Consider the following 27068-nt stretch of genomic DNA (forward strand, 5'->3'; position numbering starts at 1 on the left):
ACAATAAACTTCCACGAGTCCTGAGTTCAGGATTCTGCTTTTCCTCTCCACAGTTGATGGCCTCCCAACTACAGACCAGAGAGACTTTCCCAGAGATGAAATTCACCCCCTATGCAGAGGTCTTAAGAACCACTGATCTGCTCAAAATAGGACTGACGTGGATCTTCAGTGGTGCTTAGGCTTTGTGCTTGCTCTTTGCGCTTTGGTAAATTTCATCAGGTGTGAATTGATCTCAGTTGCAGCCTCCCCCCCGTGGACCAAGGCCAAGACGTGGCTACAAAATGAAAACCAGCCAGAGAGCTCTCCTGGGCAAAATCATGTTACAAAATGTGACAAAGCTGCAGAAAGGAAAGCAGATGTCCTCATTGTATTTTAAACAGCCCTTCTTGGCTCCTGCTGACAAGCTGGTGCTGATGGCAACTTCTAATCTCTAGGAATCCCTAATAAGCAGCCGGTTCCCTTAGGAGAGGAGGAAAAGACCTGCTGAGTTTTGATCAGCAAAGTGCGCAGTTTGCAGCCGAATCAGCAGGCACCACCTGATGGTAGCTCCCTAGCTTGTCTCGCTTGTTTTCTTTGATATATGTTATTTCTTAAATGACCAGAGGGTGCTCAGCAGGGGTAGGAAAGCTACAAGTCTCTGGAGTTATTTGCTCATTAGGAAAAGAGAACATCCTGCACCAGAAGACTGAGTGGGTTTTGTGAACCAACTATTGGCTCTTGACTAGTAAAGGCCCAGCAGGGAGATGCTGAGAGTCCTGTACAACCACTCAAGACACGAGGGGTCAAAATGGAACATGGGCTAGATAACAAGCTGGCTCAAAAGACCAGGTCTTGAAAGGCGCGGCTCCCACTTAAGCTTCTGGGACTCACAGGGGTCAGAACTATGGTGTATGTAGCTCTGTAACTTATCTGCCATGGTCTTGTTTTCTGTGCATTGCACCTTTAGATTTCTGCACACCTGCTCTATTCAGTACTTATACAACCCCATTGCTACATTATCAGAGGACTTCACCATCTTTAGTGTATTTTTCTTCACAACACCTCTGGGAGGTAGGGTGGTGCTGTTATCCCCATTTACAGGTGGGAAACAGAAGCACAGAGGGGCTAAATGATTCACCCAACGTCACATGGGAAGTCTGTGACAGAACAAGGAATTGAATCCAGGTCTCCCAAGAAACAGGCTAATGCCCTAAGCACGGGACCATCTTTACTCTCCTCAGAGCAACTGTTCTGTCTTCCTCCATCTTCAGAGCAAAGTCTGATAGCTAACAGGAAATAAAATCTTGAAAGGGAAAAAAGTTATTTTGTATTTTTTTAAAAAGGGCTGAGAGGACAATTTCAAAGGTATTTAGATGGCTGAAAATGCAGAGAGGCACCTGGAAGCTTATCTGCATCTTTAGGTGCCTCACTTACCTTTAAAAATCATGCCCCGAGGGCCCAGAACCTCAAAGGTGTTTAATCACATAACTCCCATTGTTTTCAGCTCCCATTGAAATCTGGGGGAGGTAGGTACTTAAATACTCTTGAGGATCTGGGCCTAAGTGTTAGGGCAGGAGTGAGCTAGTCTCTTTCTAAGAGCTCAAGAATAGCAGCATGATAGGCCTGTTTCTCCCCTCACTTATAGGCATTTACACTGTTGTTACTCCACTTGCTTCAGTGGGGTTGTTGGTGATCTCACCATTGTGAGAGGAGAATCAGGCCCAGTGGTGTTCTGTGGTCCACAAGAAGGGATGAAGAACCCCAAAGATGCCTCTTTGCTAAGAGCTGTGCTTTATTTCTATTTCTGTTGTCATGGACGGTTTCAGAATAGCCGTGTTAGTCTGTATTCGCAAAAAGAAAAGGAGTACTTGTAGCACCTTAGAGACTAACAAATTTATTTGAGCATAAGCTTTCATGAGCTACAGCTCATTTCATCGAATGCAACATCTGTGTGGACACCTTTGCTAATTCAACCCATGAGTGATGCACTCTCAAGTTAGTCTTTAAGCAAAAGGGGATAGGTATGCAATGGAGCTAGCTGCCTGGGTATTATTCACCCCCACTGGTATTGCAACAGTTCTCTTGATGCCCCAGAAAATTGCTAGCAGAACAAAAAGGAACCCATGTTTGTAGTTTGTCAGTTGGCCACTATCTCTCCTGACAGGTTTCAGAGTAGCAGCCGTGTTAGTCTGTATTCGCAAAAAGAAAAGGAGTACTTGTGGCACCTTAGAGACTAACAAATTTATTAGAGCATAAGCTTTCGTGACAGTGAGCTGTAGCTCACGAAAGCTTATGCTCTAATAAATTTGTTAGTCTCTAAGGTGCCACAAGTACTCCTTTTCTTTTATCTCTCCTGAAAAAGCCAAGCTGAATTCTCTCTCAGCTGAATTTGTGTGCAACTGCTACATCCAGTGGCCTGGTAAACTAATCACAGGGGTGTGCCTCTCCTATGGGGTAGCCTAGCAGGGAATGATTGTAAGATGGTACTTGGAGAAGGGATTGCCCACTGGGGTTAGCGTGCCTGTACAAGTAGCATGTTCACATAAGCAGCTTCTATGAAAGAGGGAGAGGAGGGGGGTGAGCCCAGCCCCTTAATTCTCTCCCCTTGTGCTAGTCTGGATTAGTTGCCTTTACAAAATGGACCAGGTCAGGCTGTGCTCTTGTTTTGCCCTCCTGTTTGTTCTCACAAAACTGCTTGTACCCATCATGCTTTGCAGATTGAAGCCCTCCTCATGGAGATGCAGAATCCAGACACTGGCATCAAAATGCACACTCAGAGGGTGATGATCACAAATATCCCACATGCTATGACAGGTAAGAAGCCAATGGCACTACCCTGCTATTTTTCTGAGCCTCTGGAGAAGAGCCTGTTTCTTTGTACAAATGGTAATAAACCCCTAACTGGCTTCTCTTACTATTATTCTATTTACAAGCATGTATATGGCTCCCATCACTGTGTATCAGTGGCGTAACTAGGCTAGAAAAAGTGGGTGAGCCCTGCTTTTGGGTGGACTGGCAATGACAGGGGGCCACCTCCACCTATGGGGATTATGGTTTTGTGGGGCCTGGGCCAGGACAACTGGGGGTCCCTCCCACCCCTTCTGACTCCAGTCCCTGTGTGCCCCTGCCATGGAAATGGGGTCAGGGCGTGGGGGCTTGCCCTGCTCTGCCCGTCCACTGGGCACTCCCTCCAGGGAGCGGGGTCCGGGCACTGGGGCTTGCCCCAATCCGCCTGCCAGCCTGGCATTCCCGCCGGGGAGCATGGTCCGGGCACAATTTGGGTGGGCCTGGATGGAAGTGGCTACGCCCCTGCCGTGTATGCTGGTAGTTTCAGACAAAAAAGAAAAAAAGTTGGCTTTTGCCCTTCCCCCACCCTCCTTATTTTATGACTCTGTGACACACAACTATTTATCCTCCGGTATGAGGCCACTGTTTGTTAGGGATAAAAATCAAGACCCTTTCTCCATTCACCATCACTGGGGAGGAATATTGTTCCTTGGTTAAAGGCTGGATCTGTAGGTGTAAAGAGTGCTGAGAATTCTATCAAACAAGTACAGCGTTAGTGGCCATTTAATATACAATTAACCCCCCCCCCCCGGGGGGGGAATTAACTCTGGGTAGGCTGTGCAAAAACTCCATAGCCATGCTGTCTTAAAAGTGTATTACTAATACTTTCTAACTAATGTTCTAACCCTCTAGGATAAACAAGGCAGTGTGTGCCAGTTAGGAGCCTAAAATGGGCCCGTGCTGTGCAAACACCTGATTTCTGCATGCACATTAGACGTTTTTCCCACTTATGAGAAGTGTCTGCAAATAGAGACCTGTTGTTTCATGCACCCATCTTTGGAAATCTGGGCTGAAATCCTGGCTCACTGTGTCAATGGCAAAATTCCTATTGACTTAAATGGGCACAGGATTTTGCCCCAGCTCTTAAAGCAGAAGATAGGAAGGTCATTACTAGTTAAGAACAAATGACTGCCCATATGGCCTTAACAAGTCATCCTGTGTCTGAACTGAAGAGCTGTTCCCCTCTCCACCCCTGTGACTTACTTCGGAGAGATCTTCAATAGCTATAGCGTAAGGTAGTGTATTCTCCACCTGTAGCATTCCCTTGTGTCAGAGTATAAAGCTGCAAGGAGTCCTGGTCCCTGGCATCTCCTGCAGGCCGTCTGTCTCTTGCTGGGTCTTCCATGGCTCAGCTCTCCAGTCAAGTCACTAAGTTCAGTCCCCTTCCAGGGTAACAAGAAGGTCCAACTGAAAGTTCACAAGACATCCCAATACAAAAGAGCCTCTGTCCCATCCTTAGGGGTCAGCCTCACCCTGAGCTCACTATTGCTTCCAGTGGGCTTGCATGATCCTTTCTGAGGCACTGGTGGGGGAACCCAGGCCCACCCCCGACTCTGGGTTCTGGCCCAGGAACCCTGTATTGGACAGGCAGGTCAACTTCTTCAGACTTGCTGCTGTTTTCCTGGGCCGCTTCCTTCCTCTGACCCCTCCCCCCCCCGCATGTTGCTTTCCTGCAGCTTGTGCCTAACGCAACCTTCCTTTGGTTCCCAGGCCTCTGGATTCTCCCCAGGTCCTCCTAGCTTCTCCTTTCTCTGCTGGAAGAACCATCCTGCACCCCTCTCAGCTTCCACTGAAGTGCTTTTACTGACCCTATCTCAGAGCTCCCCTCTGATAGGAGTCTGACCTGCTCTCTGGGGGTTTCTCTCCACAGGAGAATCATGTCCCCTTTGCAGTCTCCCCCCTACCAAGTTCCCTCCAGTTCCTTGTGAGGCCCAGGTACCTAATGATCCTTATCTACTTCCACCCCCACTGGGTAGGAGGCAATGAGTCAGTCATAGGTGCACTCACTGGCTCTTAACTCCACGTCTAACAGGCGATGAGAGTGTGCCTCATCACATCTGGATATACATTTCCAGAAAGAATTAAATGGGCAGAGCAATACCAGACTGTAATATGGAGCTTTAGAAATGAATAGCAACCAATTAATCTCCCTTTTAAGCATTTTCTGGTAATAATCATTTTTCTTGAATTCACTGGAGAGGATCAAAATATTCAACCCACTTCTATGCCTCTAAATTACAGCTTTTCCTCATTTGAATAGGTTGAAGAAGAAACAGACGGGTAGCTGTGCTTTGATATGTCAAGTTTATCATTACTGTCAACTACTAAAACACTGTCCTTTTGTGTGTGCCAACTCTCCTTTCACATGGTGCTGGAAATACACTATCAACACCTTTACTTCCCTCTCCTAGAAACCATCAAAAGAATATTACACTATAAATACCTGCTGCTTTGCACACCTTGTACCAAATTCTGTTCTCGCTTTGCCCCTTCTGTAACCCTGGGGAACCCAGGAGTGCAGAAGATCCTACTGTTCCTCTCGGCCAAATCGTCCTCTCCAGTGATGTCCTGGGGCTGCACAGGGGTCACTGACAGGAGGATTTGGCCCTGAAGAACTGTAGGGGAATATTGCTTTCTCCATTTTCTGGGTGGGGAAACTGAGGTAGAATAATAGAATCAAAGAATATTAAGAGGTCATCTAGTCCAACCCCCTGCTCAAAGCAGGACCAACACCAACTAAATCATCCCAGCCAGGGCTTTGTCAAGCTGGGCCTTAAAAAATCTCTAAGGATGGAGATTCCACCACTTCCCTCGGTAAGCCATTCCAGTGCTTTACCACCCTCCTAGTGAAATAGTGTTTCCTAGTATCCAACCTAGACCTCCCACACTGCAGCTTGAGACCATTGCTTCTTGTTCTGTCATCTGCCACCACTGAGAACAGCTGAGCTCCATCCTCTTTGGAACCCCCCTTCAGGTAGTTGAAGGCTGCTATCAAATCCCCCCTCTCTTTAGGTAGATAGGTTAAGTAACTTGCTAGAGGGCACATGGGAATTGGTGTCAGGGCAGGGAGTAGCTGGCAGAACTTGGGAAGTCCTGACCATCAGTCTTATTCTCAGACCATGCCTTCTATCTTTCTACACACTATGGGGCAGACCCTTTGTTTGCTTAAACAGGTTTAGCACAAAGTCAGTGAAGTGATATATAGCAGCGGAGGCTCCGGCTCTACATCTTCCAATAGCGCTATTACAATGTTTTAAGACAGTACTGTGGAGCTGGGAAGTTCTTGTTATACTGGAGATAACCAAGTGGCCCCATTACATTTGTGAAAATATGATGAAAGCAAATACGAATTGCAATGATGATGCATTATAAAGTACAATCGTGATTAAAAAATAATCAATGGTTAAATGATGGGAGGGGAAAACACCTCTGGGTGGCCATAGCCTGGTGGTTGCTGTCTGCTTTTACTCCGGTTCTATAATTCCTGCGCGAAGTGCCCTCTTCCATAAAGTCATAAATCCTGCCAGCTGAGGAAATCTGACTTCTGGTCTCCTGCACTCTAATCACTGTTGTTTCCTGGGCTGTGATATTTGTAGTGCTGCCTGGATTGCATATCCATTGATTGAATACTGGGTGTTTCCAAACAGATCAATGTATAGGTGCAGGGGCCTAGAGTGTGTGGTGTAAACGGGCACAACTCCACTGAAGGCAATGCAGAGAACTTGGCTCTTTGTGTTCAGGAAACTACGTAGGTGCATGTCAAATCCCTAAAAAGTTTCAGAATATCTTTGCAGGGGGCAGATAGTCACCCATGTTTAATTTGCTTCTTTTAGGGAAAGCACTTACAGTCAGAGCTCTCTAGGTATGAGTGACAGAATAATCTTTTAATTTGATCTATTTAAGGAAGCAGTCAGTGGGATAAAAGCTCCAGGCTCCTAGCGCAAGGCTAAGTAATCGGTATAATGTCAGGAAAGGTCAACGTTTCAATCTGAATTGTAGGTGACATTTGAAGGGAAAGGTTAGTACTTATTAAATTGATCAGGGACTGAATGCAATTTAGCCTGGCCTTGTTTAAATGGCAAGAGCTTCACAGTTTTGTTTGCTCCTCAGAAGATAATGAAAGGACTAGTGGAGGCTGACGCTGACATTGTGTAAGCCAGATCACTGGGGTTTAAATGATTCCCAGACCTCATGTGACCCCTCTGTGCCGAGGTGATTTCATCCCCTCTGAGGTTTTAAAACCGAAATACCTAACACAGCCACCCTGACTCATCACATGCCTCTACAACCACCTCCTCACTATCTTCCTTTTGGGCACATTTTCTTCTAGGGAGGAGGGATTCTTCTTGCAAATATTGGAGCCCTGAAGATCCCTCTTCCCCATTTCTTTCCTTAATACCCCACACCTCTGAGGTCCCTGTTACAGCCACCAGCCTCCTGGCCCAGGATGACTGAGCTGGGTCCTCTTCAAGGTCCATCAATACCACTCCCTGACCATCATGATAAGAGAGCAGCGGTGCTGATATCCAATGCTGTGAGAGGGTAGTTCCGTTTCCATGACCCATTCCATACTTGGCTTTGCATAGGATTGGCCACTTTGTGTCAGTCCAGATGGCATTTTTTGTGATGGAGATGTCTGGACAGAGGCCCACAAAACTCATTTCACATAGCCAGCAGATGGTAACAAGTCTTAGATTTGACCCTACAATGATCTAAAAATGAGGGGCTCTGTATTAGTCCTGGTTGATGGTTTTTAATCAAAATATATTGTTGACAAAAATCGCTTTTTGACCAAAGTGAAAGTGAACAATTTCAGCCAAAATTAAATTTTAAAATTTTTTTTAAAATTTTGTCTAAAAAAAAAAATGGAAACTGAAAATATTTTTATAACCAAAATATTACAGTTTTTAACATTTTCATTTTTTGGTTCAGTTTTCAGGAAAAACTTCTGGCTTTTGGTTTTTAAAACCCAAACATTTAAATTAAAAAAATGGTTTAAAGAAACTGAAAACATTTTTAGTTTTTAAAAAACATTTTCAGTGAAAATGTTCTGTTTCTGAAAATCAAAAATTCTAATGGAAAATTTTGCAAAACAGATTTTTGTTTCCCAAACCCTTCCTGTAGAAAGACATTTTTTAACCAGCTCTACTGTTTCCCATTACCAATTCCCCAAGACTTCTACCTCCCCTGCCTACTGAATGTATTTCTATTCAAATGATATATCCCCTTTCAAGTTGGATTCATGAATGCTTTTTATATCACTGAGTTATACATTTTCAGCCTTTGAAACCTGAATTGTTTCTTTATGCTTCAATTTAATTTGCAAGTAAGGATTCTAATTGAGTTGTGTGATTCTTGATGAGCATTTCCTTCCTTCTCATGCTGGCAATAAAATGTTCCCTATGACTTCACCTTTACAAAGAACACATCCACTTCACGTTTCCAATTATGCTGAGTTTTGATGTGGAGTCTCACTAGCAACACTGAAAATTGTTCGTCTTTATCAAAGATTTTGTTTGGTTATTGCAGAAAGATATTCATTAAAAACTAGCAGAAATATAAATTTTAAAATGAAGGCGTTTGTAGATATCTAAAGGCACAATAGCAGCAGCTAAAAGATGTTTAAAAATACCCTGTGCAGGGACTGGCTGGGTGTCTCACGTAATGGGCAATTACTATTATTTGTTGTTTGTATTGCCATAGTGCCTAGGAGCTCTAGTCATGGACAGGACCCCCATTGTGTTAGGTGCTGTACAAACACAGAACAAAAGAGACAGCCCCTGCCCCAGAGAGTTTACAATCTAAGTAGTGATAATACTTTGCCCTTCCATTGTGCTTCTATCTCAGGATCTCAAAGCACTTTGCAGAAGTTAGGCTGAATTTCATCCTCCCTCTAAGGAAAGGACTATGCGTCAAGTTCCACTTGAGCCCAGACATGGCCTGTGCACATCGAAGCTGTCTAGGAGCAAGGCCTCCCAAACAGCAAGCCCCTTGCTAGTCTAGCAGTGAATTGAAATTCAGCTGAAAATGACCACCTGAGCAAGTCAACTCCACGACAGAAAATAAACAGTTCATTGCCCGCTTCAGCTGAAGGTGCAGTCGGATTGCTACGCCCTGACCCAGGCCTGGGAGTTTTGGGTTAGAACCAGGGAGCTCCTCTTCTGTCCCGAATTCAACCAACACCTACCCAGTGAAGGAGCAGGCACGCTTTCTTATCTCGCCTGATGGGTCCTGATTGGCTGCTGCCTCTGTCTCTCCTGTCTAGCCACTGGGGAGGGGATCACGTCTTGTTGGTTCTGCTGGTACTAGAGCCTGAGTGGCATCTCTAGGCAGTGCTTGGAGGACTAAACTCACTGCCTCTCTTTCCCAAGTGATGTTCTTCCATTGGGCGGGTGTGTCACAGTGGCGATGCCTTCATCGGGGTAGAGGAGGCCTGGTACACCCTGTCATAATGCACCATTTAGGGTTTAAGTGGGACTTTACTGTGCTTGCCTTTTGTTGGTCTTCTGTACTGGGGTGAATTTCACGGCTCCATGAATGAAGGAAACCGGTGTGTATCGGTCATGTACACATGGAACAACTACGCCACAGGGAGATTAGGGGCCTCATGTTCCTCTCTGCATACATGAGCAGAAAAGGCTAGACCTACAGAAGGCTGTGGGTATTTTGCCTCTGTGGCATGCTCTCCCTTGGGTGAAATTCATTCCTATTCAGAGGCCCAGCGCAAGAGGCCTATGGATCGCTGAAGTCCCACTAAATCTCTACTTTGAGGGCTTAAATAGTGCATAGGCCTGGTGTCATCCCTTTTCAGAGGGGTGACTCTTACCCCACTTGCAGCAGGGGTGGCAGAAGGTTCCTACCAGTGCGGGGGCCACCGGCACCTGAACTGTGGCCCCAGCCCTTGTTCTGCCCCTTCCCTTCCCCGAGCCCCTGTACCCGCACAGCCTCTTCTCCCTAAGACCCCCACTCCCTTCCCCCATCACTCGTCCTTAGGGACAATTAAAAGTGGGGGGCCATGGCCCTCTGGCTCCCCCTGTTCTGGTGCCCCTGACTTGCAGCAGCCCCTCTTTAGTGGCTTCATGGGTTTCCATTTCTGTGGGGGCTGTAGGAGCGTAGGGCAGAGGAGATACAATCACTGGGCTTCTCTGCACTAGTCTCCTCTGGTGCCCCAAGCATGGTAAATTTACTTTCCAGTGGCGCTGTGCTCACATCATTTCAGAGTGTGCTGTGCTCTCCAGTTAGCTGTGAGGTCCTTCCGAGTTAGTTGCGTGACATGGGAAATGCTGAGAAGTCAATGGGTGAGACCTGTCTGACAAAGGGAAAACATCAGATCAAGTACCATCATCTAGGGACAGTGTAATAACTGAGAAGGGCCTGCTGTAGTCTGGAGGATCCCTTTTTACTGCATGGGTTTGACTGTACATTTACTGCCCGACCAAGAGCTGGACTGGCAATTAGCCAGAAGCCTGTGGGTCACACCTGCTTTGAATAAATGGGAGTGCAGTGTAGTTGCATTAATTTTTAATATGTGCGGGTTGCCTGGCTTAAGATAGGGCTTGGCATGCTGGGACCTATAGTCCTCACAGGATCCATCTCCATACTGGACATAATGAGTGTAGAGGTCCCCATTGCAGGACTCTGTGGGCTGTACACCACTTCTGATTTATAGTGTCTGGTATTTTCTTTGCCTTGCAGGTAGTGATATACTGCAGTGGATTATCCAGGATCTGAAAATCACTGAGGAAGGTAGGAGTGTAACCATCTAATGCTTTTATAGCTTTGAATCGTGAGACTATAATTAATTGTTAGATGCAACCTAAATTCTTTTCTCCTGGGTAGTGGGTTGCTTCTGAATTCTGCTGCAGTCTCTTTGTATCATCAATATATCTGACTTTTTTTTCTCTTTTTTTTTAGAGGCACTCAACTTGGGGAATCTAATTGTCAAGTATGGATACATCTACCCTCTGCAGGAGCCAAAAAACCTCACCCTCAAAACAGATAGCAGCCTCTACAGATTTCAGGCAAGTTATATCTTAGACACAGAACACAGGCTGGACATAATGTACCCTACATCTTGGCTTAGAATCGGAGGCTTCTGTGCTTCTGTTTAATTAAATTACTTTTCCTTGTAGCTTTGAAATGCCAGTGGTTCCTTCTGAATGTATTTTCCCTTGCAGCTTGTACACTAGCAAATAAAATCATTGGAAGAATTTCAGGAGACAGTATAATGAGCAAATAGAATACACTGTAGTAATAGGATGTGATAAGCAATTGGGATCATGGTTCATGGCAGGAATTGACTCCACATACAATGAAAGATTAGGGCAGAGGCGGGCAAACTACGGCCTGTGGGCCATGTCTGGCCCACAGGACCATCCTGCCTGGCCCTTGAGTGCTTGGCTGGGGAGACTAGTCCTCGACCCCTCCCTTGCTGCTCCCCCTCCCCCACAGCCTCAGCTTGCCGTGCCACTTGCGCTCTGGGCGGCGGGGCTGCGAGCTCCTGCCGGGCAGCGCAGTGGCGTGGTTGGCTCCGGCCGGGCGGTGGGGCTGCCAGTCCTGCTGCTCTGAGTGGCATGGTAAGGGGGTGGGGAGTGGAGGGGTTGGATAAGGGGCAGGGGATCCTGGGGGGCAGTCAGGGGACAGGGAGCAGGGGGCGGTTGGATGGGGTGGAGGTCTGGGGGGGGGCGGACAGGGGATGGGGAACCGGGGGGTTGGATAGGTGTGGGAATCCTGGGGGGTCTGTCAGGGGGTATGGATAGGGCTCGGGGCAGTCAGGGGACAGGGAGCAGGGGGGTTGGATGGGGGTGGGGTCCCGGGGGGCGGTTAGAGATAAGGGATCCCGGGAGGGGGCAGTCAGGGGACAGGGAGCAGGGGGGTTGGATGGGTGGAGGGTTTTGAGGGGGGCAGTCGGGGCAGGAAGTGAGAGGGGGCAGATAGGGGTGGGGGCCAGGCTGTTTGAGGAAGCACAGCCTTCCCTACCCGGCCCTCCATACGGTTTCGGAACCCCGATGTGGCCCTCAGGCCAAAAAGTTTGCCCACCCCTGGATTAGGGCACTATCATATCGTTTTCAAATGAGGTTATTAATACCAGTTGTCTGGTTCCCTTCATGTTCCCCAATCCTTGCTCCAACATCTTTACAATATCAAGGAGAACATTGCAAAGTAAGACTATGATAAGCATGCACTTTGCTGTTCTGAAAGTTTGCATGGTTTTGAAAGTCTCACCTTGTTAACAATAACTGATTGTCAAAGCAGAGGAAGTGGATATGTAATTGACTCCATTAAACCTGATTTAATAACAACAACAAAAATAACCTTGTCTTATCCTCCTAACTGCTTATGCTGAGCTAAGAAGATGGATATTTTGTGGGTGTGTTGATTCAGCCTTTTAAATGGTAGAAGTATGGAAAATGATAAGCTTCTTTTTGTAGCATATTTGCAAAGCAGATGACTCCCTCCTCCTTCTGTTTACACAAAAATACAACGTAGCCAATATGATACCAACAAACGTAATGATTGTAAAGAGCCAGATGCAGCTGATGGTGGCTACATGTAAAATGAGGTCTCGTTTTTGGCTTGTTTCTGCAGACACCCTATTTCTGGCCCACCCAGCAGTGGGCAGCAGATGATACCGACTATGGTAAGTGTTAACATTATAGCTATTCTGTGAAAGCTGAATGGAGCGTGAGGATGTACAGCACACTCCCATATAATCAGGTGGATGTTGATGATACTCTTGAGTGTTTTCTCCAGGTGCTGCTGTTCTGGCTATGTAGGGCTACTTATGAAGACTGGGCTGATCATCTTGGTTTATTATTATAGGGCTGCTCATGGGCTTTAGGGTACACACTGATTTGTTCATTGCAGGGTTGCTCCTGACGCCTGGGTCACCAGCTTTTATTTATCTGATACTTTTGTACCTTATATATTTGTCCTGGAATCCGAAGGCCTCGCCTTCTGAAAATAACCCAGTTTGGTTTTAAACATTAAAAGAAAATATTTTTAAAAGCTTTAGAACAAAAACAAAAAAATTGCCCCCAAATTGGAAAAACAAATATTCCTAACCTTTTAAGAGTTTGATCCAGTGCCCATTGAAGACAAATTGAAACCCTTCCATTGACTCCAATGTACTTTGGCCCAGGCCTTCAGGAAGGCACAATTTGTTGGCCTATAACTGCATAATCAACCACATCAAGCTCGAGAGTGAGGGAGGATAGCTATTCTTGCACTTCTGTATCGATGCGTGGAGGATCCTTGACAGAATGCAATCACCAAGGACATCTTCCTTGGGTGGACTTCTGTGAGATTGGAGCTTGTATCTGGGAAAGATGTCACGATGGACAATGGTCCACTCCTTTTTCATGGGGTCAGCGTGCCAATTACGGGGCTAGCTTTATTGATCTGCCTAGTGACTGAACCTTTTTGCTTTTCTCCCAGCAATCTACCTAGCCAAGAAAAATATTAAGAGGAAAGGGATTTTGGAAGAGTATGAAAAGGTAGGAATACGTTCTATTGTTTGTGCCTTTGCCAGCTCCGAGGCTGCTTTAGCTTGAGCCAGCTGCTCTTGAGATTGGAGGGTGGAAAGTGATAAAAAGTCTTCAGTGCACTCCCCACTTTGGTTGCACCAAGCCCCAGGGGCATCTCTGTTTTGTGAAATAGCTGCTGATGTACAAAAGTGTTTAAAGTAAATGATCATATTAGTAGGGCAGTTACCCTCTCCCGAATGCTGGAATGAAGTATTCAGAGTGAACGGAGTTCATAGTAATTCATTTCAGAACCACCCAGTTTTTCTAGCTCAAATTGCCAGCCTATCCCTTGTTTAGTTCAGAAAGGAGGGCATGTTTTTATCACGTTCTGCATGTTGAGAACCAAAAGCTCTGGACTGAATGATATTGTTGTCACAGTTTCAGAGCAATTGCACCTGTATTCACCCTCTTTGGTTCACCACTTTAGACTTCCGGCTCCCAGCTGTCTCCTTTCTTGGGCAGAGACCCACATCTCCCTCCCTCCTGACTGGGGATTTTAAGGCTGCTTAGGTCCCTGCCTACACTATGATATCCCCAGCAAGCCAGACTGCTAAAAGGCCTATGCCTGCGTTTTGCTTCCTGTCCGAGGGGCATGACCCGTGTATTGTCTGCAGCTATAAGTCACCACCCAACTCCTTCTAAACAAGCACATTTAAGCATTACAGAGAAAACATACTAAAATAATTTTAAAAAACCCTACCCGCATGCTAGAAAGCTTACCAGAGATCACCCTCTGGTAGGTTTTAGTCCTTCCAAACATACAGCTGTTTTCCCTGTGGTTACAAATTCATCCATCTTTGACCCAAAACGAGACCCCAAGTCTGCGCAGAACAGCCATTTTTTAAATTCCACTTGGACCTTTGACCTTGGCCTTCTGTAACAGGTAATCGGCAGACAATGGCCCTCTCTTCAGGGCACAGCTTCATAAGGTTGGTTTTTTGTATAACCTGAGCTGGGGAATTCACATTAACTTCTCCCTTGGGATTCCCCAGGAAATACACTACACTCTAATTGTCCCAGAAGCCCATACTTGTCTGCTAAATTTTCTGTATAGTCTTTTGAACTCCCAGGTCTCACATCTGTCCTCTAGAGAGGTTACATGCAATCCTGGCCTGCAATAATACATAAACTTAGTCTTCCAATCATATTGCAGGAAATTGCCAGGTCTGTCACAATTGTTCATAATTTTGTACTAACAGGTTTGTTTTTTTTAATTTTCAGGAACATTACAACTTGTTAAATAAAAAAATAAACTACAAATGGGATTTTGTTGTTATGCAAGCCAAAGAGCAGTATAGGTGAGCTCTCTCCAATTCTGTTACCTGCTTCTTTATTTGGGGGCATGAGGGATTATGAAGTGCTGACTTGATGTGCAATCAAATAATAGAATTAAATTTAAAAATATTAAATTACAATTTTACAGCAGCTTATTAACAGTCCCTTGGGAACGTGAAGGGGAAAACTGTTTCCATATGAACTGTATTCCTCCATACATGACCTGCTATTCGTTTGACATTTAACAACTGAGAAATTCTAGCCCAAGTTTTCAAGGGAGTGGGCAGTGGCCTACACAAATTCACACTCTCCCATTGCACCTGCATTGCTCTTGCAAACAAGCATAACTAAATTCGCTTACACACAATGTGGGAGTTGCAGTGTGGTTTACATATGCAAAGAAGCACATGGTGGATGTGCAAATACCTCTTTGCAAATGCTTCATTGCACATGCAAAAGTATGCCCTTACATCTGTTACAACTTCTGTTGAAAATGAGGGGCCTCATCCTGCCGTGCAAAAGACCTTACTCAGGCAAAGCTTCCAGCAACTTCAATACCAGTTTTGCTGGAGTAGGGATTTCCAAATCAGGCCCTTGACCCTTTGGAGTTGTAAAAGGTTCTCTTTGAATCACCATCTGAGTGGCCTGGCCGACAACCAACATGAGGTCTGTGGTGCCATCTTCTCTGTTGTATGTGCTCATACATTTGAACTTTGAATCAGGCCACTTTTATTTAGGGGCTTAACCCTGGATTCCTGTCTCAACTTTTAGGCATCCAGGCCCTTACATATAATATGTTGCCCTGGTACCCCAGCACTGCATTACAATTGCATCAGGCAAGTCAGAACAGAATGTATCAGATTGCCTCATAGAAACATGCCATCAATTCCTGTTTGTTGCTGCAAATTAACACTGTTTGGTACAGATCTGGTTCAGGCTAAGGGGATGTCGACACTGCAGTCCCGGCGTGTGATTGCAGCTGATGGAGACATACCTGAGCTTGCTTTAATCTTGCTAGTTAGGGTGCTGGAGCAGTGGAGCTCTGGGGCAGTGTTGACTTCAGTGCGGTCTAGTCACCCTGCTAATTACCCAGGTTCCGGGCGGGCTTCTAGAGCGCATGCTGAAACACATGCTACTGTGGCATCACTGCTCCAAGACCCGAGCTAGCTAGATTTAGGGCGGGGGAGGGATAGCTCAGTGGTTTGAGCATTGAGATAGCTCAGGGTTGTGAGTTCAATCCTTGAGGGGGCCATTTAGGGATCTGGGGCAAAAAAAAATTGGGGATTGGTCCTGCTTTGAGCAGGGGTTTGGACTAGATGACCTCCTGAGGTCCCTTCCAACCCTGATATTCTATGATTCTATGAAGCTAGCTCAGACAGTCGCACTCCATGATTGCAGTGTGCACATAGCCTAAGAGATCCAAAGTGTGGTTTTTAAAGCCAACACTGATCCTCCCAACATCTCTGTGAAATTTCACATGGGGCAACTGAAACAGTGACAGGGGAAGTGACTTGTTCATCGCTATGCAGTGAATGCTTTGGGAACCAGCACCCCAAGTCCGAGGTCAGAGGTTTAGACCTAGGACTGCCTAGCTTCCAGGCCTGTATGGTGTGCACTATGCTACTTCTGTGTACGGTAGTTCCCATCAAAACCACCTGTTCCCCAAACAAATGGGTGTCGGAGGCATCACTGTTATCTCCCTCTCGGTAAACAGCAGACACTATATGCACCTGAAATGTTACAGGGAACAGACATGCATGAGGTGGCAGAATTGAGTGCAGGTAAAAGGGAGGAATTCTAACAAATTATTGTCAGGCCGAACAGAAGAGGATACACCTAATCTCAGCTGAGCTCAGTGAGAGGTTGATTACTCAAAAGCGACCACCCCTCATTTATATCAATGGGGTTCAACCAATCGTCAGTTGTAAGTTAGGACAGCATGACGTGCAGTGAAGTAAGAGCAGAGTTTAGTTGTGGCCTGAATTTAGCCTTGTGAGCCTGTAGGTCAGGAGGCTGAGGAAAGGTCAGAACAGCATCATGTTCTCGCTCTTGCTAGTTTTAAAGGAAAACGGTACAAATTCCTTCGGTGCTGTCCCCATCAGCTGCAACTGTGGCTAACATGCAAGAAAATGTCATCAAAAGGGAGAAATAACCCACATGTTCCTCTGATGGGATTCAAACCTATTCTTTGCTTTGCAGGACAGGAAAGGAACGGAAAAAGGCAGACAGGTACGCGCTGGATTGTCAGGAGAAAGCCTATTGGCTAGTGCATCGAGCACCTGTAAGTAGAATACCGTCCTCCACAGCTGTAAAGTCTATATTGGAGGTATAGGATCCAGAGAGCTCAGCCAGGAGCAACTTACTGCACCTTTAAGAAGCAACTTTGGGGGCACTGCCTCCAAGGTTGTGCTTGGCCAGCTGCCAGAGATGCAGAAGTGCACTTAGATGCAAAAAAGAGACTTTATCCACTCTGCCTACTAAATTCCCAAACCCCTGAGATTTCCTTTTTAAAGATGAAGTAAGGAACCACTCACCACATCATCCATGCTGCGGACAGAGAATCCTAACTGCCTTTGCCCCCGGGGGGCTGTTATTTTGGAGGCACATGTCACCAGGGTGTTTCCTGAGTGAAGCCAGGCTGGTCCCAGCGTGCTGTCAGACTCTGACATGTACCCAGGAGCTACACTCCCTCATCCAAGTCATAATCAAAGAGCCATCTTAATGGTGTATACTGAGTAAGTGGCCAGTGGAGAACCCAGCTATTAACATAAAGGGATGCGTCAAGCCTGAGGCAAATGTCAGCCTGTAATTAGAGCTTTGCTCACAGATAAAGCAGTTGGTGGGAGACTCTTTGCACCACTCAAATACTTTGGCCCCAGTTCATCCCCGATGAACCAGGGCTGAATTTGGTTCTTTTAGACTTAGACTAAGGACTTAGAATTTAGACTTAGACTAATTACTTCTTTTCCTGGTCTATTTCTCCATTTTCCCCATAAAAGCTCACTACCGAGATCTAATTATTGATTATTATCTAACTATGGTGGAGCTCAGGTAACTACTCAAAAATCACTTGTGCCCAAGGCAGACATCACAGTGGTACCATCCTATCCGTTCTCATTGCCTATATCAAGGTGTGTCTCCTCTATATAGATTATTGCTGGATTGAGCATGGTTTTCCCTATATATGTGCCCCTTGTATCACCCTTGCTCTCCAGTGACTGGATGTCTCTGGATCTCTCCTGTTAAATCTCTCCTGGATTGTCTCCTGGTGTCACCTCTGCTTGGATGCTTCTTGGTTATCCCTCCTATAGATGTCTCTTGCTCTGTTGAGTATCCCAAATACATTCCCATGCACTCCCAGCCAAGCCCTACAGCCATCTCGGGAAAGATCAATCAGTGTTTTACCTTTTTCCACCAACTGGAGGAATTATTCATTAACAGCAGATTTGTTCATGCAACTTAAGATGGTTTTGAAAAAGCAGACACAAATTTGTTTGTGTTTCTTATTTCTAACAGCCGGGTATGCAAGACATCCTAGACTATGGACTAGACCGAGTAACCGATCCAAATGAAAATAAGGTAAACTAGGTAAGGCTGCTTGATTTCAAACTTACTGATTGTACGAGGACATAGACAGAAGGTAGATCTACATTACACTCAGAGGGTATATCTATGTGCCGCATGTAATCAGAGTTGTGGACTGCACCTCTGTAGTATGTGTAGACATACTTGAACTAGCATTGATCTAGGTTGTTCAAATTACAATAGCGGTGAAGCCATGGTAGCACAGGCTAGTTGCCCGAGTACGTACCCATCCAGTCCAGTCCATGTTGCTGCAGCTTCACTGCTATTAATACTCAAGGTAGCTGTATCAGAGGTACCTTGGGCATACATACACTGGCTGCAGTCACACCCCCGATTGCAATGCAGACCTACTCATTGTGTGTGAATGGCGCTCCATGAATCTCCAGTGTTGCATAGCAACTGTCTGAATGAGCCATATCAAGCCAAATAGCAACTGATAGGCATGTAGAAATATGCCAGAACCAGAACTGTGAAGTCAAACCCATTTGATTTTCACTTCTGCTGAGTGGAGTGGAGTTTCTCTGGATTTGTGCTGGTATGGTGTGAGAGAGAACTGAATTTGGCCCTAGGAATAGAATCTGGCAGCTTCACTTCGCTTATCAGTTTTTCAGTGGTTTCTTGCCACATTAGTTAAATCAAACAGAATAGTGCTATTGATCTGAGAATGTAAATAATGTAAGTGACTAGCCCTGGCGTAAACTTGTCTATAGCACTGGTTCTCAAGCAGGACTATGAGTACCCCTGTGGGGTATACCATCCTCTAGATATTTGCCTAGTTTTACAACGGGCTATATATAAAGCACTAGTGAAGTCAATACAAACCAAAATTTCATACAATGACTTGTTTATACTGCTCTATATACTATATTTATATTCCAATTGGTTTATTTTATAATAATATGATAAAAATGAGAAAATAAGCAATTTTGTCAGTAATAGTGTGCTGTGTCACTTTTGTATTTTTATGTCTGATTTTGTAAGCAAGTAGTTTTAAAGTGAGGTGAAAGTTGGGGTAATCAAGACAAATTGGACTCTGGAAAGGGACACAGTAGTCTGGAAAGGTTGAGAACCACTGGTCTATAGGACTAAGTGTATGCAGTGATAGTTAGAACCGTCCTTATCTTTCACCCATGGCTCTGCTGAAGGTGAATAGTGGAGACCGTGAGTCAGCTGACAGCACCTGCTTGGTCTGTGCTTGGTGAGCGAAGGCAGAACATTTCTCATTGATCAAAGGTGATGGTTGCTTTGACGAAGCTTATCCTATCTCCAGTAAACTTTTCATTTTCATAGCGGCCCTTAAACGTCAGAGGGAGATAATTGCTTTGGGCAAGTGGGTTCTGTTGCCATGGCGACTGAAAAGCAGAGTGAAATGCTAGGGTTTAGTATTTTCTCTTTTTTGCTCTAAGTGGGAGCTACTGAAATGTCTTTTAAAAGGAAATGAAAACGCGAGCCGCTGTTGGGCTGGAGGATCCAAACAGAGACTGAAAAGAGTAATAAGATAGACTCCCCCCCCCCCCCCACAATATTATAGCTAGCATCCTGGAAAGAGGTCTTTAGGTTTGCAAATGTTTTCAAAAGTCATTAATCATCTGATGGCTATTCAGTGGCTTACGTGAAACGAGTTAATGGTTCTCAGTTCAGTTCCTACTGGACAGAAGAAAGCCCCCACAACAAAAGAAACAAGTCACTAGCACAGTTGACTCCCTTGTTAGCATCTCAGCAGAGAGCCCAAGGAGTGAAGGCCTGATTCAAAGGTCACTGAAGTCAATGTGAGAGTTTCCATTGATTGCAATAGGCTTTGATCGGGCCCTGCATGGGCCATGTGAACTTTAACCCCCTCTCAGCTTATGGGCTCAAAGCTGAAGTATATTGGTAGGGTGATGGGAAGAGTATACTCCTAGTGCCCCTGCTGTGCCTGCTCTATAGATAAAGGAGGACTGCAGGCTTTTGGATTGTCAGGGGGCCCTTTCCACCAACACACAGAGATACATTAAGTCTATGATTGAAACCCCAACCCAGCGTTCCCACGTTCCGTACTGCAAAATCTGTAGATTATCAGGAAAGATTTTACACTTTAGTTTAGGGATGGAAAATAAGCCCCGGGGGCAGTAATAACAGGCAACTACAAAGAAATCCAAAATTCACTTTTAGCATACTGCAGGCCTAGAGAATGTCATGGACACAAGCGACAAATAATGAACACTAGCGCAAGAGGCAAGGGGACTGTGCCTCTCACTGTTCACATTATGAGCTGGATTCTCCACTCTTTTCCTTCATGCCAGTGTAATACCATTGTGTTTAGTGGAGTTACTCCTGATTAACACCAGTGGGAGATCAGAATCAGACCCTTTGTGTTCCCTCTCTCTCTGGGATATACTGCTGTAGCTGAAGTTAGTGGAAGCACTGCTGTTTGATTCCCCTAGATATAATAGGGAGGGGGCGGTCAGCAGGCATTCTCTGTAAAGGCCTCCCACATCCAGTCCAGATTGCTGGCTTTCAGAGCATCCTGCAGGGCTTGTTCATTTCCCCTGGCCTTTGGAGAGAGGCGGGTGGATTGCAGTAGAGACCAATGTCTGGGGGCAGTATAGTGTTTGTGTTCGTAGATGGGTTGAACTCATTGTATTGTTTTTCAGTTTTTAGAGTGGTAGCTGTGTTAGTCTGTATCAGCAGAAAGAATGAGAAGTACTTGTGGCACTTTAGAGACTAACAAATTTATTAGAGCATAAGCTTTTGTGGGCTAAAGCCCACTTCATCAGATGCATGCAGTGGAAAATACAGGAGGATGGATTTCCACTTCATAGGGCTAAATGCAGAGCCTTGCATGGTGACAGGTTTCAGAGTGGTAGCCGTGTTAGACTGTATCAGCAGAATGAATGAGTAGTACTTGTAGCACCTTAGAGACTAACAAATTTATTTGAGCATAAGCTTTCATGGGCTAAAGCCATCCTACTGTATTTTCCACTGCATGCATCTGATGAAGTGGGCTTTAGCTCACGAAAATTTATGCCCAAATAAATTTGTTAGTCTCCAAGGTGCCACAAGTACTCCTCATTCTTTTCAATGTTTGTAATTTTTATATAATTAACAGCGTCTGTGGGCTCTTTTTATTTATTCTAAATCTAAAGAAGGTAAATACAGAAATAAATGAAAATTAGTACAATTTGGTAGGTTGCTGTTAGTAACTGAGAGCAGCACAAAGAAAGGATAGGGTAAAAAGAGAAGAGAAGAGTGAAACAAGAAAAAGGGGCAGAAGGAGAGAGGGAATAGGAAAGAGAAAAGTGGTTACGCAGAGCAGTGGGTGTCTTGGGGAGGGATATCTTTGCAATTTTGGGGGGGTTTGCTAAAAAGCAAACGTTTTCAATTTTTCACATTCTCAGTTTTTCAACAAAGACCCAAACATTTTAGATGCAAATGGAAGTTTTTGAGTGAAGATTTCTGTTTAGTTAAAAATCCATTTTCCATCAATCCAACGTGGGTGAAACTCTTTTGAGCAGCTCTAGCAGTTTGGGGCTCTAAGCTGCACCTCTGGGTGGTTGTCTCTGGAAGTTTAATCTTCTCCATGCAGAGTGGATAGGATGCTTCCTGTTTCTATTTTTATATTTCAAAGTTTGATTGGAACTAATGCACTAATATAATCGGCTGAAACACAAGACTTTTCCAGCATCTGACTAGCAGCTTTTCTTGCATTTCTTGAAAAATGCCAGACTTTCTGGCCCCTCTATACTGGTGGCTTTCCCAAACTCCTGAGGCTCAATCTGCAAGGAGCTGGGCAGAACAATGATACTTTTAGTCTTCTCACCAAGCACTCAGCTATTTGGGGGATTTTGCCCTGATGGTCAAATCCTGCTCCTACTGAAGCCAATGGCAGTTTTACTAATGTTTTCAATAGGACCTGGATCTAGCTATAATACATGTGGAACAATGAGGACAGGAGAAACGTGCACTAATTCAACTGCAGTTTGCTTTATTCATGATTCTGCTTGGGCCCAGGCTATTGCATTTTAGTCTGCTAATTAGTTTTCCTTTATCTCACTAGCTGAAGAGAAAATGTTCTCATTGATAGTTCATTTCAGATGTCAAAATTACTTCTTTGAAGCTGATTTTGGAATGAGCAGTATCAAAGTGCTTGCTTCTTGCCTGGGATAGTTAGCTGCTATACAAGCTGCTCACTGTCTAGATGTTTTTTAGGGTCTTTTTGGAATAAATAGCAGCTGAGTAATGGCATTTTTGAGGTGGCTTTTAGTGCTGCCTAGTGGGTTGTGGTTGGATGAAGTCCAATGAGGTTACTGGGTTTGAGGCAGGGATTAGAGGGTAAAATTCTCAGGCCTGTGTTATGCAGAATGTCAGACTAGATGGTCGTAATAGGCCCTTCTGGTCTTAAAATCTGCGAATAGCAGTAGAGCTTACTGATAAAGATGTCCGTGTTAGTCACAATTGCTAATTGAAATGATAGCGTTTGTTACTAATATTAATATAACTACTTCCACGGTTTCTATTGCACCTTTCATGGGTATCTTGGAGATGGGACAATAAAGCAAATAAGCAAGATAGAGAAACTGGAAAATCCTGCAAATTAAGGGTAAAAATAATTGGAGAAAGGTAATACTTTTCAGTTTAGGTTAAGATAGCCAAGGAAGTCAGCTATAAAGTTATGGGAGGGATTTTCCCCAAGCAGGGACAACACGAGCAATTACTTCATATTTTGAAGCAGTGAATGGCAACACTGTAATACAAAGGCCAGTGTTAAGGAGTGGGGAAGAGCATACTGTAGGCACTAACTGAGATACATAACCGTGAAAAGAAAAGGAGTACTTGTGGCACCTTAGAGACTAACAAATTTATTTGAGCATAAGCTTTTGTGAGCTACAGCTCACTTCATCGGATGCATGAAGCTCATGAAAGCTTATGCTTAAATAAATTTGTTAGTCTCTAAGGTGCCACAAGTACTCCTTTTCTTTTTGCGAATACAGACTAACACGGCTGCTACTCTGAAACATAACCGTGAAAGAGGCCGGTGGTAGGAAGGATTCAAAACCCGATTTGTAGGTATGGAGTGACCAATGCATTTCAAAGAGATGTATCTTCAAAAGGGGCCTTATCTGAGACTTCAAATTTTCCCTTATGCTTTTGGGCTTGCCAAAGCCAAGGATGGTCTCAAAACCCACAGGATCTGGACTGTGCAGTCCACCTTTTTCAGGGCATGGCAGAGGTGCTCCACCCCGCGGTTCCCCGGTTGGTTCTTCCTGAGATCCAACTCTGCCAGTGAATGGTTCTGGCTGAGAAGGGAAGTGAGATCTGGGCAGTGTGGCCATGGCGATGCAAGTCCGGGATGCACAGCTGGAATCTGGCATTTTTCATGCCCAGAATCCCCCAGGTCATGTCTCTCGCTCAGCTCCAGTCTCACAACCCCCTGTGCAGCTCCCAGCAGAGAGGAGAGCTGCTGGCAGTGCTTGGCAATGAGGCTGCAGGTCCAGAGGTGGAGCTCAGTGCACTGGCACAGGGTGGGCACTTCATTTCATGGGCTGGTTCTTAATGTCAAGTGCCGTCCTGGAGTGCATGAAGAAGTTGGTGTAATCTGCCTGTTTCCAGACCCTGTAAACACCAGAACATAAGAATGGTCAGATTGAGTCAGACCAAAGGTCCATCTAGCCCTGTATCCTGTCTTTCGACAATGGCCAATGCCAGGTGCCCCAGAGGGAATGACCAGAACAGGGAATCGTCAGGTGATCCATCCCCTGTCGCTCATTCCCAGCTTCTAGCTAGTGCTATCACAAGTAGAAGCACAGTTACAGTAATCCCACTGCCTTGGAAATAATCACCTGTCTTTTCTCTCAGTGCTTCTGCTTTGCCCTTGCCAGTGGGGCTTTGTACGTCAAAGGCACTTAGGATGATCAGACGTCCTGATAAAATCGGGACTGTCCCAATATTTAGTTGTTTGTCCCATGTCCCGACCAATGTATGGTCGGGACACCATTTGTCCTGATATTTTGCTTCGGTGGTACTCTGGCTTTTTTATTTTTTTATTTTTTTTTTGCTTTGGGTGGCAAAAACCCTAGAGCTGGCCCTGGTGGGGGGGGGGGGTGAGCCTGTGGCTGCCCCCCCATCATGTCCTGATATTTTGTTCTTGTCATCTGGTCACCCTAAAGGCACTTCAGTGCACTACATAGGAACAGCACTTTCTTCACTCTGAGATTCCTTCTGCTCCTCTTCCTCCCATGGCAGTGTCCCCTTGTACTTTGGTCAGCCCAGGAGATCTGGGAAAGGCAAGAGCTAGTGAAACATTCTGCTCTGTGATTGGCCACCTCATGGTGAGGGACACGTCTTTTAGCCACTCAGGAGTGAGCCGGTGGGACTTAGTTGTTGATTGACATATTTAGGTCAGCACTAGAGCTGCAGAAAACATTTGCAGTGAAATCAGGATGCGCTCGCTACCCCCCTGGTTTCAGGGTGTGTTGCCGACTTGAAACTCGAGACCGTTGTCACTGAAAGGATCTGAGCGTGCCCAGGTCATGTTTAACTGTGCTTGGGATGATTTATGGGTTGACATCAAAATTACACTCAACGCACAGCTCCGTATGGTTTTGATATGAAACCTGAAGGTTTTGGCTTCGCACCATGTGAAATTCGGAGTGAAACCTAGGGGGCAGGAATGCTCCGGCAGTTGGAAACAGGGAACAGGGTTTGTCTGAGCACCTACATATCCTCAGAAAGGGACTCAACAGTTACATGAATGGAAAACATTTTCTGCTCTTCCCTTCCGACTCTGAGGAGATACTGTTGGCTGCAAAGAGGAGCCCAGACTGCATAGCCCAGGCTGCCTGGGTTTGGGCTATGACCCTGCATGAAGTAAGTTTTGTGGAGGTCCAGATGGACATCAGTAACCCACAAGGTACATTTCTGAGAGAGGAGGAGGCGCTTTGCGTTTCTGTGTGGTCATTGGTCTTCGTGGAGACATTGGGGCTTGGGTCCCTCGTGTTCTTTTTCAAGGTGATGCTGACAGAGCACAGCAGAAAGGGGCCGGCTGTGCTGGGAAGAAGGCTTGGTCGAGCGAGGCCCCAACAAGGGCCTCCTGACTTACGCCTAAAGCCTAGGCCACATCTCCCTATGCAGGCCAGTCTGCAGGGTGGGCAAGCAGGCTCCAGAAATTGGCTGCACCCATGGGAGCTGTGGGTGAATATTAACCCCCCCATCCCTCTTTTCTGTAGGGAGCTGAATGACCAATGGCCGGTCCTGTGTAGTGGCTCCTTAGGGGGTGGTTGTGAGAAGCATCTTCGGTGGAATGCCTGAATGGATCACTAGTGCCATAGTAACAAGGGACACACACATGCTGTGAGACTTTATAATCACGCCTGGATCCTGAACAATGGCGTCTTCTCCCCAGTGGGGCCACATCCTCAGATCAGCTGCGCTGATTTACACTAGTTGAGGATCTGGCCCTTTACCTTCAGGCAGCAGCGACTCGGAATCAGTATCACAGTGAAAACGGCAACAGTACCCTCAAATGTCACTTCCAACTCCGCTTACTCCCACGGTGGAGTAGCAGAGGAAGAGATGGGCCTGACCCAGAACTCCAGATCCAAATACCACCTGGGCCCATCTCTGTTGCTGTAGAAACTAATCCTTTACGTGCTCTGCACTGATTATCGGTGCACCCACATATGTTCTGCGTGCCACTTGGAACTCATCTACCTGCAGCACGTGGACAGCCCCCGGGGGCATTTTGCCCCAACAATCCCGGATATTCACCAGCACAAGGGGTTAATCCTCAGCAGCTTGTATTCAGAGCCACCGCACAGCATTGTGCCAGGAGCTCCTCCCTTCCTCCTGCCAGGTTTGGACCAGACAAAGGATTCTTGATTAGGAGACGCTTTGGTACATCTCGTCTTTTCCTCTTTCAGTTGCTGTGTATCTGTATGGTATGCCCAGCCCCATAGCATGCTGCCTTTGGAGCTTTGTCTCAAGTGACAGGGCTGTGTGCGTGCTGCTTGAATGCTGATACAAACCCCACAACGCAGAACGTTTTGTAGAGCATGTGATGGTCAGATGAGACTGGCTGGAGCCTTTCACTAATTGGCATTTTGATTTAAGCCTAGAGGGACATTAAGCTTCTGCACTGGATAATTGTGATAATTCACTGGTTGATGGGTATTACTCAATCTGTTTTACACTCATTAAGGGAAAATGCTAAATGGCTCTTGGCCGCTGAATGATATTCCTGTATAAATCCGAGTGTAGGATTTATCTCTTTGTTGGAGATGGTGCATGGCAGGTCGGGAGGGTGGATTCTGCGTTGGAAGGGGGCCTGTGTGTGTAGTGGGTTGGGGAAAAGTGGCAGTATGTTTAGTGGGTCTCTGAATTCAACCTAAAGTCTTGTCTATGTGGTGAGTTCACACACGGCAAGTCGTAGTGTGTGAATTTATATGACGCACTAGCTGCTGCACAGTAATTGGCCATGTGGACCCTGTGCCCACTTACTAAAAATTCCCTCCTGCACTTTGTAGTACTCCAGTTCCAAGGAGCACACGAGGAAACTTTCAATGTGTGGCAGCAGGATCCACGTGGCCAGTGAGTGCATGGCAAGCGAGTGCACAGTAGATTCACACCCTGGTTTGCCAGGCACTAAATCGCCATGTAGACAAGCTGTAGGTGGCAGAGGAGAGACAGGATGCACAGAATCATAGAAGATCAGGGTTGGGAGAGACCTCAGCAGGTCATCTAGTCTAACCCCCTGCTCAAAGCAGGACCAATCCCCAACTAAATCATCCCAGCCAGGGCTTTGTCAAGCCTGACCTTAAAAACCTCTAAGGAAGGAGATTCCACCACCTCCCTAGATAACCCATTCCAGTGTTTCACCAC

General features: G+C 45.8%; 1 protein-coding gene across 3 annotated transcripts in view; it reads left to right on the top strand.

The window, feature by feature from the left end:
• The window catches only part of RGS9 (regulator of G protein signaling 9), a 73889-nt gene that overhangs the window by 10843 nt on the left and 35978 nt on the right, over positions 1 to 27068 (top strand). For all 3 annotated transcript variants that reach the window (XM_038371022.2, XM_043496396.1, XM_043496397.1), the window contains exons 2-9: positions 2697 to 2793; positions 10522 to 10572; positions 10741 to 10847; positions 12415 to 12466; positions 13264 to 13322; positions 14574 to 14650; positions 16827 to 16908; positions 18144 to 18206. In XM_038371022.2, the coding sequence (XP_038226950.1) occupies positions 2697 to 2793; positions 10522 to 10572; positions 10741 to 10847; positions 12415 to 12466; positions 13264 to 13322; positions 14574 to 14650; positions 16827 to 16908; positions 18144 to 18206 (588 nt within the window). The remainder of the gene's footprint in view (positions 1 to 2696; positions 2794 to 10521; positions 10573 to 10740; positions 10848 to 12414; positions 12467 to 13263; positions 13323 to 14573; positions 14651 to 16826; positions 16909 to 18143; positions 18207 to 27068) is intronic.

The sequence above is a fragment of the Dermochelys coriacea genome, chromosome 14, assembly GCF_009764565.3.
Source record: "Dermochelys coriacea isolate rDerCor1 chromosome 14, rDerCor1.pri.v4, whole genome shotgun sequence".
Classification (NCBI taxonomy): domain Eukaryota; kingdom Metazoa; phylum Chordata; order Testudines; family Dermochelyidae; genus Dermochelys; species Dermochelys coriacea.